The following is a 12,836-nucleotide window of genomic DNA, read 5'->3' on the forward strand; positions in this document are numbered from 1 at the left end:
TCCACATCAATACATTTACATTACATTCTTCCCAACCAATTATACATCGCTTTTCTTATAAACTCTCTATTACTTGCAATACCTTTTCCTATTCTTCTACTAAATATATTTTACCCATCCTTATAAATCCCTTACATTCCTGGGCAAGGTGATTGAGCGAGTGGTTGCTGAACAACTCCAGACATGCCTGGAAAAAGTGGATCATTTGGACCCTTCCAGTCAGGATTCAGGCCTCATCATGGGACTGAAACTGCCTTTGTCGCACTGGTTGATGATCTCCGGCAGGCTAGAGACAAAGGTGAGAGCTGTTTCCTAGTTCTGCTGGATCTCTCAGCGGCTTTTGACACCATCGACCATAACATCCTTCTGGTGGTGGGGGATGAGTGTTCAGACCCCTAGGCTCCACTAGTGGGGTGCCTCAGGGTTCTGTCCTCTCCCCCAAGCTTTTTAACATCTATATGCAGCCGCTGGGAGAGATCATCAGGGGGTTTGGGCTGGGTGTCCATCAGTATGCAGATGACACCCAGCTCTACCTCTCTTTCAAATCAGAACCAGTGAAGGCGAGGAAGGTCCTGTGTGTGTGTCTGGAGGCGGTTGGAGGGTGGATGGCGGCTAACAGATTGAGATTGAATCCTGACAAGACAGAAGTACTGTTTGTGGGGGACAGGAGGCGGGCGGGTGTGGAGGACTCCCTGGTCCTGAATAGGGTAACTGTGCCCCTGAAGGACCAGGTGCACAGCCTGGGAGTCATTTTGGACTCACAGCTGTCCATGGAGGCACAGGTCAATTCTGTGTCCAGGGCAGCTGTTTATCAGCTCCATCTGGTACGCAGGCTGAGTCCCTACCTGCCCACGGACTGTCTCGCCAGAGTGGTGCATGCTCTAGTTATCTCTTGCTTGGACTACTGCAATGCGCTCTATGTGGGGCTACCTTTGAAGGTGACCCGGAAACTACAACTAACCCAGAATGCGGCAGCTAGACTGATGACTGGGAGCGGGCGCTGAGACCACATAACACTGGTCCTGAAAGACCTACATTGGCTCCCAATACGTTTCCGAGCACAATTCAAAGTGTTGGTGTTGACCTTTAAAGCCCTAAATGGCCTCGGTCCAGTATACCTGAAGGAGTGTCTCCACTCCCATCGTTCTGCCCGGACACTGAGGTCCAGCGCCGAGGGTCTTCTGGCGGTTCCCTCGCTCCGAGAAGCTAAGTTACAGGGAACCAGTCAGAGGGCCTTCTCGGTAGTGGCACCCACCCTGTGGAATTCCCTCCCACCAGATGTCAAAGAGAACAACAATTACCAGACCTTTAGAAGACATCTGAAGGCAGCCCTGATTAGGGAAGCTTTTAATGTTTGATGGATTTCTGTATTTTAATGTTTTGTTGGAAGCCGCCCAGAGTGGCTGAGGGAACCCGGCCAGAATGGGCGGGGTATAAATTATTATTATTATTATTATTATTATTATTATTATTATTATTATTTTCAGTTAAATGAAAAATTAAAAATGATTAAAAGAAAGGATTTCAGTATGAAATTTCAACTTTTCAGAGAGAAATAATAGAAAATGGCACAAAATTAATCTTGAAAATGACAATCGGTTGCTAGAATGGGAAACAAAAGGTGAAAAGGTTCAATCCATTATGATTAAATGGGCACAAGATGTGGGTCATAATATCCATATGATGGAATGGGAAAAACTATGGAAGAATGACATAAAGTTTACAGGTAGGTAGCCGTGTTGGTCTGAGTCGAAACAAAATAAAAAAATTCCTTCAGTAGCACCTTGTTGTTGTTGTTTAGTCGTTTAGTCGTGTCCGACTCTTCGTGACCCCATGGACCATAGCACGCCAGGCACTCCTGTCTTGCACTGCCTCCCGCAGTTTGGTCAAACTCATGTTCGTAGCTTAGTAGCACCTTAAAGACCAACTAAGTTTTTATTTTGGTATGAGCTTTCATGTGCATGCACACTTCTTCAGATACATGAATTGTAAGTTGATGAGTCCCTTTCTGGAACTCCATGAAATTTCACCAAATGCCCTTCCAGTCTATCAACACCTCAGTTTCAACACAATGCACATCAGGCAAGATGTTCACTGTCAGGCACAAAGTCACAAACAATTGGTACATCACATGCACATATATTTATCTTCCCAGTGATCTTGTGATGCTGGAACCTGTTTACATTATTGGATCCAGCTAAGTTTACCTTTTTAATTTTATGGTCTCCACAGTTTAACTATGCATACTTTGAAAAAGCACCTTCCTTGATTAGTCCTGGATATTCCAGCATTCCATTTCCTTCTGTGTCTAGCATTATCAGAGAAGGTGAAGAAGTTTTCTATATCCATTTTTTCTGTAGCATGCATGATCTTAAATAGGTTTCTCACCTCTCTTTTTTTTCTTTCCTCTAAATTAAAATTTCTCAAATTAAGGTTATTCCATCCCCTTCAGCATCATGATTCCCCTTTTCTCAAATTTTTCAAAATCTACAATACCCTTCTGGAGTTGAGGTGAATGTACAAAACAATGCAAGTATGGTCATAAAATCATAGAGTTGGAAGAGACCACAAAGGCCATCCAGTCCAACCCCCTGCCAAGCAGGAAACACCATCAAAGCATTCTTGACATATGCCTGTCAAGCCTCTGCTTAAAGACCTCCAAAGAAGGAGACTCCACCACACTCCTTGGTAGCAAATTCCACTGCCGAACAGCTCTTACCGTCAGGAAGTTCTTCCTAATGTTGAGGTGGAATCATATTTCTTGTAGTTTGAATCCATTGCTCTGTGTCCGCTTCTCTGGGGCAGCAGAAAATAACCTTTCTCCCTCCTCTATATAACATCCTTCTATATATTTGAACATGGCTATCATATCACCCCTTAACCTTCTCTTCTCCAGGCTAAACATACCCAGCTCCCTAAGCCGTTCCTCATAAGGCATCATTTCCAGGCCTTTGACCATTTTGTTTGCCCTCTTCTGGACACGTTCCAGCTTGTCAGTATCCTTCTTGAACTGTGGTGCCCAGAACTGGACACAGTGCTCCAGGTGAGGTCTGACCAGAGCAGAATACAGTGGTACTATTACTTCCCTTGATCTAGATGCTATACTCCTATTGATGCAGCCCAGAATTGCATTGGCTTTTTTAGCTGCTGCATCACACTGTTGACTCATGTCAAGTTTGTGGTCTACCAAGACTCCTAGATCCTTTTCACATGTACTGCTCTCAAGTCAGGTGTCTCTCACCCTGTATTTGTGCCTTTCATTTTTTATTGCCCAAGTGTAGTACTTTACATTTCTCTTTGTTAAAATTCATCTTGTTTGCTTTGGCCCAGTTATCTAATCTGTTAAGGTCATTTTGCAGTGTGATCCTGTCCTCTGGGGTATTAGCCACCCCTCCCAATTTGGTGTCATCTGCAAACTTGCTCAGGATGCCTTCACGCCCATCATCCAAGTCATTGATAAAGATGTTGAATAAGACTGGGCCCAAGACAGAACCCTGTGGCACCCCAGTAGTCACTTCTCTCCAGGATGAGGAGCCATTGATGAGCACCCTTTGGGTTCGGTCAGTAAGCCAGTTACAAATCCACTGAATGGTAGCATTGTCTAGCCCACATTTTACCAGCTTCTTTACAAGAATATCATGGGGCACCTTGTCAAACCCCTTGCTGAAATCAGGATAGGCTACATTCACAACATTCCCTTCATCTACCAGGCTTGTAATTCTGTCAAAAAATGAGATCAGATTAGTCTGACTTGACTTATTTTTCATAAACCCATGCTGACTTTTAGTGATCACAGCGTTTCTTTCTAGGTGCTCACAGACCCTGGGGACTTGAATACATCTAAACTAGCCAAGTATTTTTGTACTACCTCCTTACTTATTCTGGGCTGTGTTTCCCCTGCTGAATCATCTGCTCCATATTCTTCAGGTTGGGCATTGTTTTCTTTTTTAGAGAAGACTGGGGCAAAGAAGGCATTGAGGAGTTCTGCCCTTTCTCTATCCCCTGTTCACATTTCACCATCTTCTCCTCTAAGTGACCCCACTCTTTCCTTGTTCTTTCTTTTGCTACGGACATACCCATAAAAGCCCTTTTTGTTGCTTTTCACTTCTCTAGTGAGCCTGAGTTCATTCTGTGCTTTAGCTTTTCTGACTTTGTCCTTACATGTGCTGGCTATATGTTTGAATTCCTCTCTGGTGATTTCCCCCCTTTTCCATTTTTTGTACATACCCCTTTTAAATCTTGACTCAGTCAAAAGTTCTTTAGATAGCCACCCTGGCTTCTTTAGGCACCTTCCGTGTTTCCGTCTCATTGGTATTGCCTGATGTTGTGCTTTTAATATCTCCCTTTTAACAAACTCCCAACCATCATGAACTCCCTTGCCTTTTAGTATTACTGTCCATGGGATCTCACCCAGCGTTTCCCTAAGTTTTCTGAAGTCACCTTTCTTAAAGACTAGGATTTGAGTCTTAGTATGCTTGGTTGCTCCTTTCCGCTGAATAAACTCCAGAAGAGCATGATCACTCCCACCTAATGATCCTGCCACTTCTATCCCACTAACCAGGTCCTCACTATTGGTTAGGACCAGATCTAAAATGGCTGATCCTCTTGTTGCTTCTCCCACTTTCTGGACAATGAAATTGTCTGCAAGGCCAGTGAGGAATCTGTTCGACCTTATGCTCTTGGCTGAGTTTGACTTCCAACAAATATCAAGATAGTTGAAATCCCCCATTACTACTACCGTGTTTCTCATATTTTAAGGCATCCCTAAAAAATAAGGCATGGCAGGATTTTCCAGACCTGGCGAAATATAAGGCATACCCTGAAAATAAGACATGCTGGTACGGTATGGCAGGGCACGCCGCGCCAAGTCCCGACCCAGCGGGACCCAGCAAGGGCAGCAGTGCACGCTTTGCCGAGCCCCAACTGAGCGGGAGCTGGCAAAGGCAGCAGCCTGCCGCCGGCTTGGAGCTCGAGCCGGCAAAGGCAGCAGCGGCGCTTTGCCGAGCTCCACCGAATCGGGTGAGAATTGCGTTCGTACCCCTGCCTTGCAGCCTCCGACCCTTCACCCAGGGCGTTCACACGTGCATCCCCACCCCCGACCCGCGTCCTCGTCTACCGGTACCTGAAAGCTGCGCACGCGGCATTCCAGCACAAAGCCGCCAGCCAGCGTCGGAAGAGGAGAAGGAGGTGCCGCCGAGAAACCCAGAAAGGGGAGGCGCAGCGGGAAGGAGGAGGAGACCGGCGGGGAGGGATCCGGAAAGTTGCGAGCGACTTCCTGCTCCCCCCCCCCCAACGGAGCGAAAACCAGCAAAGGCAGCAGCCCGCCGCCGGCTTGGAGCTCGGCAAAGCGCCGCTGCTGCCTTTGCCGGCTCAACACTTCAGAGGTGAAGCGGGAAAAGTGTTTACTAGGAGTGCCGCAGGTGGACTTTCTGGGATTTAAGGTGGACGCAGAAGGGGTCCATCCAACCGGTTACAAGGTACGGGCCATTTGTGAGGCCCCAGCGCCCAAGAGCAAGCCCGAACTTCAGTCATTCTTGGGACTATTGAACTTTTACCATGCCTTCCTTCCCCATAAGGCAGCGGTAGCGGAGCCCCTACACAGACTCCTAGATAAAAGGGCCCCTTGGGTGTGGGGCCAGTGACAAAGGGCCGCATTCCAGGCAGTCAAGGACTTGCTCGTTTCGAACTCGGTCTTGGTACACTTCGACGAGAGGCTGCCAGTGGTGCTGGCATGCGACGCCTCTCCCTATGGCATTGGCGCTGTCCTGGGACACCAACTCCCGGATGGAAGAGAGGTGCCGGTGGCATACTTCTCCCAGACGCTTGCTGCAGCTGAACGAAACTACTCACAGATTGACAAGGAGGGTCTGGCAATCGTGAAGGGCGTAAAAAAAATTCCATGCTTTCTTGTACGGGTGGCCCTTTACCATAGTGACTGACCACAAGCCGTTGCTTGGCCTGTTTGCCCCCGAGAAGCAGACCCCCCAAGTGCTGTCTCCCCGCATCCTCAGGTGGTCAATTTTCCTTGCCGGCTACCAGTATGCACTAATCCACTGCCCTGGGAAGGCGATGGGACACACAGACGCCCTCAGCAGGCTACCACTACCAGAAACAGGCCCCGACCCAGCACCTGTGCAAGAGGTTATGACCCTGGAGCTGCTTCCCGACCGGCCCATTCAGGCACAAGAAGTTGAGCACCATTCCACAAAAGATAGGGTCATCTCCCGGGTCCTGGACTGGGTGTGGCGAGGATGGCCCAGCAGCAGCCCCGGGCCAGAATTCGCTGGCTACACAACCCGCAAACATGAACTGTCGGCCCACAAGGGGTGCCTGTTATGGGGAAGCAGGGTCGTTGTTCCCCAGGCCCTCCGCAAAAGGGTCCTCACAGCCCTACACGAGACACACCCAGGGGTAGTGAGGATGAAGGCCCTTGCCAGGAGTTATGTGTGGTGGCCGGGGATTGACAGAGAGATAGAGGCCTGGGTCCAACACTGCCAGACCTGCCAAGAATCCTGCCCGGATCCCCCAAGGGCCCCAGTCCAGCCCTGGGAGTCCGCCCGACATCCATGGTCACGCTTGCACGTGGACTTTGCTGGCCCCTTCCAGGGAAAAACATTCTTCATAGTGGTGGATTCCTACACCAAATGGCTGGAGGTCGCACTGGTACCGCCCACTTCTACGGCGGCAGCCATCCGGGTACTACGTAAGCTGTTTGCAACCCACGGGCTCCCTGACACCCTCGTCTCGGAAAATGGAACCGCATTCACGTCAGAGGAGTTCCAGACCTTCACAGCGCAGAACGCCATCCGCCACATCCGCTCAGCACCATTCCACCCTGCCACCAATGGCCAAGCGGAGCGCATGGTGCGGACCACCAAGGACAGCCTCTGCCGCATGACACAAGGGGACTGGGAATACCGCCTTTCCACATTCCTTCTAGCACAGCACAGCACCCCCAGCACAACGACGGGCCGGAGCCCAGCGGAACTACTAATGGGCCGGCGCCTTACAACTAGACTGGACCGACTTCACCCCGACAGAGCTCAGGATGAGGTAGTGGTGGGGAAAGGCAGGAACCCCCAGACATTCGTGGCCCAGGACCCAGTGTACGCGGAGAATTTGGGGGCAGGCCCAGCATGGGTACCCGCCACAGTCACCAAGGTGACCGGTCCCGTGTCGTACGAGGTACTAACGGAAGGAGGGCAATGTTGGCGCCGCCACTGCGACCAGCTACGGCGACGATTCCCAGGAGGAACCCAGGAGGAGAGCAGGACAGAGGGGTCCCAAGAGGCTGGAAGGACACCGGAACCAGAGCCACAACCTAGTGGGTCAGTGGCGTCAGACCAGACAGCCCCGGCACAGCCAGCAGCCTCGGAACACGAGCCAGAACCAGAACCCCTGACCAAGGAACACCCCAGGCCACAACGCACACGGAGGCAGCCAGCAGACCTTGGGGACTACGAATGCAACTTCCCGGGCAGGACTGGAACTTAGAGGGGAGGGGTGTTATGTACTGAGCTGAATCCTAGAACAATAGGATTCAGAATAAGCAGTCTGATTGGTCTGCAGGAGCTACCCAATCCAACTCCAGGTGGAAGTGAATCCGCAACCTGATTGGCCTGCAGGAGTAGCCAATCAGGCGGCTGGTAGAAGTGAATCTGCAACCTGATTGGCCTGTAGGAGCAGCCAATCAGGCGGCTGGTAGAAGTGAATCTGCAACCTGATTGGCCTGTAGGAGCAGCCAATCAGGCTGCAGGCAGAAGTCAATCCACAACCTGATTGGCCCACAGTTGTAGCCCTGAAGTAGCCAATCACGCAAGGCCCATTGTGTAAATAATGTATATAAGCAGATGGTTTTGGGAAAAGGTCATTCTTCTCTTCTTCTCCTTGATGACTATGAGCTGAATAAAGAGCATGAAATTCACTCTCGACTCCGAGTATATTTCAATTCCGTTAAAGGAATCCTGGGGCTCCGGGGCTCTAGTCCATACACCCCCGCGATGGTGTGGGGCTGGGGCCATTACAGAGCACGAGCCTTGGGGAACATTTCTGGTTGAGGGGAGACTGCCTGGGCACAGCTATCTCCTCTCACATGGGGTGTTTACTTGACTTTCCTACCGTAGGAAAGTCAGAGCTGGTCCTGTCCCAAGCGGGGGACAGAAGATTAACCAAAGCCTAAGCCAACACTCAATTTTAAATTGTAATCTAAATAAAGTTGTGGCCAAAACAATGCCAAAAACCCAAACAAAAATGATGTCTGTGGTGTGAATTATTGGGGGGATTTCCTGGGGCCTCGGCACGCAAATCTCATAAAACAGCTATAAATGCAAACATTGGACTGCATTTTAGAGCTTTCTTCATTGTTTCTTCTTGATAAATTGGGTGGGAAGCTTTTTATTGTATTTGTTTGAACTTTTGTGATGCCCTTTTGATATTGTAAGTCACTCAAAGATTTCTTTGAAATATAGAGTGGTATAAACATTTCATAAATCAATAAAATAACTAATCATTACCCATTTGTTCCTTTTAAAAACACTCCTCTTTGCCACTGCAGCTAACAAATATTCTTAATTTGATGAATACAGACACAGAACACAGTTTTTATTCGCCACACCAATTTATTTTGATTATGAACAAGGATAAATTTGATATACCATATTATCATGAGACAGAGCTCCCAAGCCCCTCTTTCCTACTTTAGTTTCTCTATTCCCTGCATCCCATTCACCCTCCACTAAAAGCCAAATAGAGGACTCAGGGGTCCCGTGAATTGCAGTCGCTCTTCCTCTCCCACCACCAGGCAAGCAACTTCCACCTCCACTGCTGCAAGAAACAGTGGGGTCCAAAAGGAAGAAGACATTGTTCTCTCCTAACTACCCTTCGAAGTCGAGCTGCTCTAGGGGAAGCAGAGAATTAAAGCATCGTGCTCTGGTTATAGTGCCTTTAAGGATATCATTATGCATTGAATTCTGGGCAAATGCACAAAATGTTGGTGTTGCACAGCCGTAGAAATTCTTGTCAGGAATTGCACTGTCATCTAATAAAGAAAAAGAGACATTTTCACATGAGTGCCTGGATAGTAATGAGTGAATTTGTGTGCAGAAGAGAGAATAGGACCATTTTAATTTTTATTAAGTGTATTGAGCAAATATAGAAAGCATCTCAGAATCATACATGAGATCAATTTGACACAGGTGTTTAAAAATTAGAAAAAGAAATATCCATTTTTTTATTATGGGGCAGGGACTCCACGGCTGCTTTTATTTCTTCTAAAAGGTTAGTAAAAACTTTCTTTTAAAAGGCAGTTTTACACATGATTAAAAAAAATATTACTTTGCTTCCTTTCTCACCCCCCCCCACCCCAGAAATATAGATTTTCATCCATATACACGCAGGGCGAAGATCATTTAACACAGTTATGTTTTCAGAAAAACTAGAACTTCCCTCTACCAAAACACATAGTGCATTTTCTGGCAGAAAGCCACAAACAGAGCAAGAGAGCAGCCCACCCCCCTGTCTCCACCTCATTGGCTGGCAGTGCTACTTACCGTGAGCAACAACAAACTCTATGCACTGAGTCTCACGACCTAGACACTTGATGGTCTCTGAGCCCATACAGGCGTTTGAGAGAGAAGGAAAACAGGTTGGACACTCCTGGCCATTTAAGCGACGTTGTGGCTCTGTGAAAAGCAACCACTAAAATCAGCACACAGTTTCAGCCCATTTCTTTCTTTCTTTTCTTTCTTTCTTTCACTCGCTACAGTGTAATAATATTTTATTAAGTTTTCAAAAAATTGATATATATACACCAATGCATAATAAATTTGTCTTTTTCAGACTTCCCACCCCCTTTTCAATGGTGTTTTTACTTATTTCGCTCTGCTGCACGATATCTTCTATCCCTTGTACCAGCACATCAATACTTTATTCTCTAATTCATTCTGTTGCTCATATTTCAAATCCTGCTCAGGAGTTCTTCATACCACAATATTTCTCTAAATAGTCTGAAACGGGCTTCCAATCTTCCACAAAGCAATCATTGTTAGATTCTCTTATTTTGGCTGTTTACTTGCCAATTCTGCATAATCTATCACCTTACTTATCCATTCTTCTTTGGTGGTAACTTCTACTTCCTTCCATTTTTGTGCTGAGAATGTTATTATAAATAGGAGGGGGAGCTTTAGCCATAGGGAATCAGTGACACTTCCATGGCAAAAGACCCTGACTTACTTCCTGTGCATAGGTATCTTCATGGACAGGGCTGGCTCTAAGGCAAGGCTGGGTGGTGCAGGGCCGCCAGGGGGTGCTGCGCGGCTGCGGCTGCCGCAGCGGCGCTGCTCCCGCCAGACAGCCGCAGTGGGAAACGGGGCAGGGGGGCGCCAGAGCGATCTTCGTACCACGGCACCAGGGCGCCCGATATGCTTAAGACGGCCCTGTTCATGGAGGGGAGGGAGAATAGGAAAGTCACCCATCCTCTTTTCTCGGCCTGCATTAGTTGCTGGTTTAGGCTTGGACTTCAAGCTATTCTTTGTCTTTTTCTCCCTTTTATTAGCTTGGGTTAGTCTGGGAGACTTCTATTCCTTCCCTAGCAATGCAAACAGTCTATGGAAGTTAAACCTGCTTTTGAGGCCTTTGCGTTTTTAATTGGCTTATCCTATCTTGTCCTATCACTTTACTTCCTTGGATCTGTGGAGCATTACTGAACGTTTTCAGCCTCCTGTTCCCCAAGGTCATGGTTGAGGGGTCCTACAACACCATATTAGCAGAGCCAGGATGTCACCCTGTAACTGGTGTTCCAGAGGTGGAGTTACTACTAGGGAAACTTCAAGAAGGATATTGACAAGCTGGAACGTGTCCAGAGGAGGGCAACCAAAATGATCAAAGGCCAGGAAACAATGCCTTATGAGGAACGGCTTAGGGAGCTGGGTATGTTTAGCCTGGAGAAGAGATGGTTAAGGGGTGATATGATAGCCATGTTCAAATATATAAAAGGATGTCGTATAGAAGAGGGTGAGGGGTTGTTTTCTGCTGCTCCAGAGAAGCGGACATGGAGCAATGGATTCAAGCTACAAGAAAGAAGATTCCACCTAAACATTAGGAAGAACATCCTGACAGTAAGGGCTGTTTGACAGTGGAATTTGCTGCCAAGGAGTGTGACGGAGTCTGCCAAGGAGTCTGCCAAGGAGTGTGACAGCCATCTGTCAGGAATGCTTTGATGGTGTTTCCTGCCCTGCTTGGCAGGGGGTTGGACTGGATGGCCCTTGTGGTCTCTTCCAACTCTATGATTCTATGAAACAGTGTTTCCATGCGCTCTGGCTTCCATCACATTGTCCCGTTGCACCAGAAACGGTTTCCGGCCACATGATCTGGAAAGCTGTCTGCGGACAAAGGGCAGCTGCCTCACTCTAAAAAGCGAGATGAGTGCTGCACCCCATAGTCAATTTTAGCTGGATTTAACCATCCAGGGGTTCTTTGCCTTTTTTTCCTGACTACGAGGTTTCATGGGGACCACCTTTGGTGTCCTCTAACCAGCTACAGGGAAGCTGTAACCTATCTTGGGCTTCATTGAAGATCTCCAATGCCATCTGTTTGATATTGTATGTATAAGGGCAACCAAGGAAAACCCCTAAAGCCTCAATGCTATTTATGCTTGAGGATATATACAAATAAGCATATACTTACGTTGAAAGAATATCTTGTTGCAGTCCACACCGTGACAGCACTCCCTGAAATTATATATGAAATGACCTTGTTTTGTAGTGAAACTGTAGCTCTCTGAGGTGCAATCTGTAGTACATCCCTCTTCAAATTCCTTCGTAGCAGAGTCATCTGTGAGAGAGAATTAGAAGGAATACCTAGATCAGCAAAAATTCAAATCATTACTCTCCTGAATGAATTCTTTGTGATGCTCCATTATATACATACATTGGGCAAATGGGTGAATAAAGGAAAAATCTGGCAAGTACAGTGGTACCTCGACTTACAAACGACTTGACAACCAATTTTTTTCGACTTACGAATGGGGCAAATGGCCGCACGCTTACGAATTTCTCGACATCCGAATGGAAACCGCGGCGGTTTTAGATAGGGTTTTTTTACTTACAAATTTTTAGATGGGGTTGCTTCGACTTATGAATTTTTCCGTTTCCAATGCATTCCTATGGGAAATTGCGTTTCCAATGGCGCTTTTCAACTTACGAATTTTTTGACCTACGAAGGTGCCTTCGGAACGGATTACATTCGTAAGTCGAGGCACCACTTGTACTGATTTTAGCAAGCTAATCTTTAAAGTAGTTTCTTCCAGAATCACCTTATAAGTGTTGGCAGACACCATGGGAGACATAGGGCAGCAGGCTGGCCTCAGCTGATGCAGGCCGTCCCGGTACTGACCCGCCGGGCGTCTCCACCCTCCGGTGCAGCCAGCTGATATCAATCTAGACTCCAAGAGCCTAGATACGCTATAGCAGAATCTACGTAGCTTGAGCAGCCACAGAGAGAGACAGACGTGTTGGCATATTTACAGGTTTTTATTAAGCATATCTCAGGAGGGAGACAATCATGTCCTCTCCTTCTTCATCAGCACAGCACAGCACAGCAAAAGCAATAGCAATATACAACGGAAGTGCAGACAGACATGTGACATGCAACAGCTACATGCCTGTCCTTAAGGTGGAACTGAATTCCCAACAATAAGTACAGTATAATTTCTTCTGCCAGGATAGTTCCTTTAAAAGTTGCCCTTAAATGAGACATAATAGAGTTGTTTTTCTGCACACACAAAATGGCAAGGAGATTGAATAGGTTGATCTGCCACCCATCAGATATCCAGCTAGTTG

At 47.4% G+C, this 12,836-nt stretch overlaps 1 protein-coding gene across 2 annotated transcripts in view; it reads right to left on the reverse strand.

Annotated features, from left to right (window-relative positions):
- LOC148685453 (uncharacterized) overlaps positions 1 to 12,602 on the reverse strand; it is a 47,780-nt gene extending 35,178 nt beyond the window's left edge. The window contains exons 1-4 of one of the 2 annotated variants that reach the window (XR_015950391.1): positions 12,311 to 12,602; positions 11,683 to 11,829; positions 9,549 to 9,680; positions 8,599 to 9,037 (exon numbers count right to left, since the gene is read on the reverse strand). Coding sequence is in view for 1 of the 2 variants with exons in the window: in XM_088671303.1 (XP_088527429.1) it covers positions 9,549 to 9,615 (67 nt within the window). In the remaining variant the exon portion in view is untranslated. Of the gene's footprint in view, positions 1 to 8,598; positions 9,038 to 9,548; positions 9,681 to 11,682; positions 11,830 to 12,310 lie in introns of those variants that run through there. The other variant, XM_088671303.1, reaches the window with a different exon arrangement.
- Positions 12,603 to 12,836: the final 234 nt, after the last annotated feature.

This window comes from Zootoca vivipara, chromosome 6, assembly GCF_965207765.1.
Source record: "Zootoca vivipara chromosome 6, rZooViv2.hap1.1, whole genome shotgun sequence".
Classification (NCBI taxonomy): domain Eukaryota; kingdom Metazoa; phylum Chordata; class Lepidosauria; order Squamata; family Lacertidae; genus Zootoca; species Zootoca vivipara.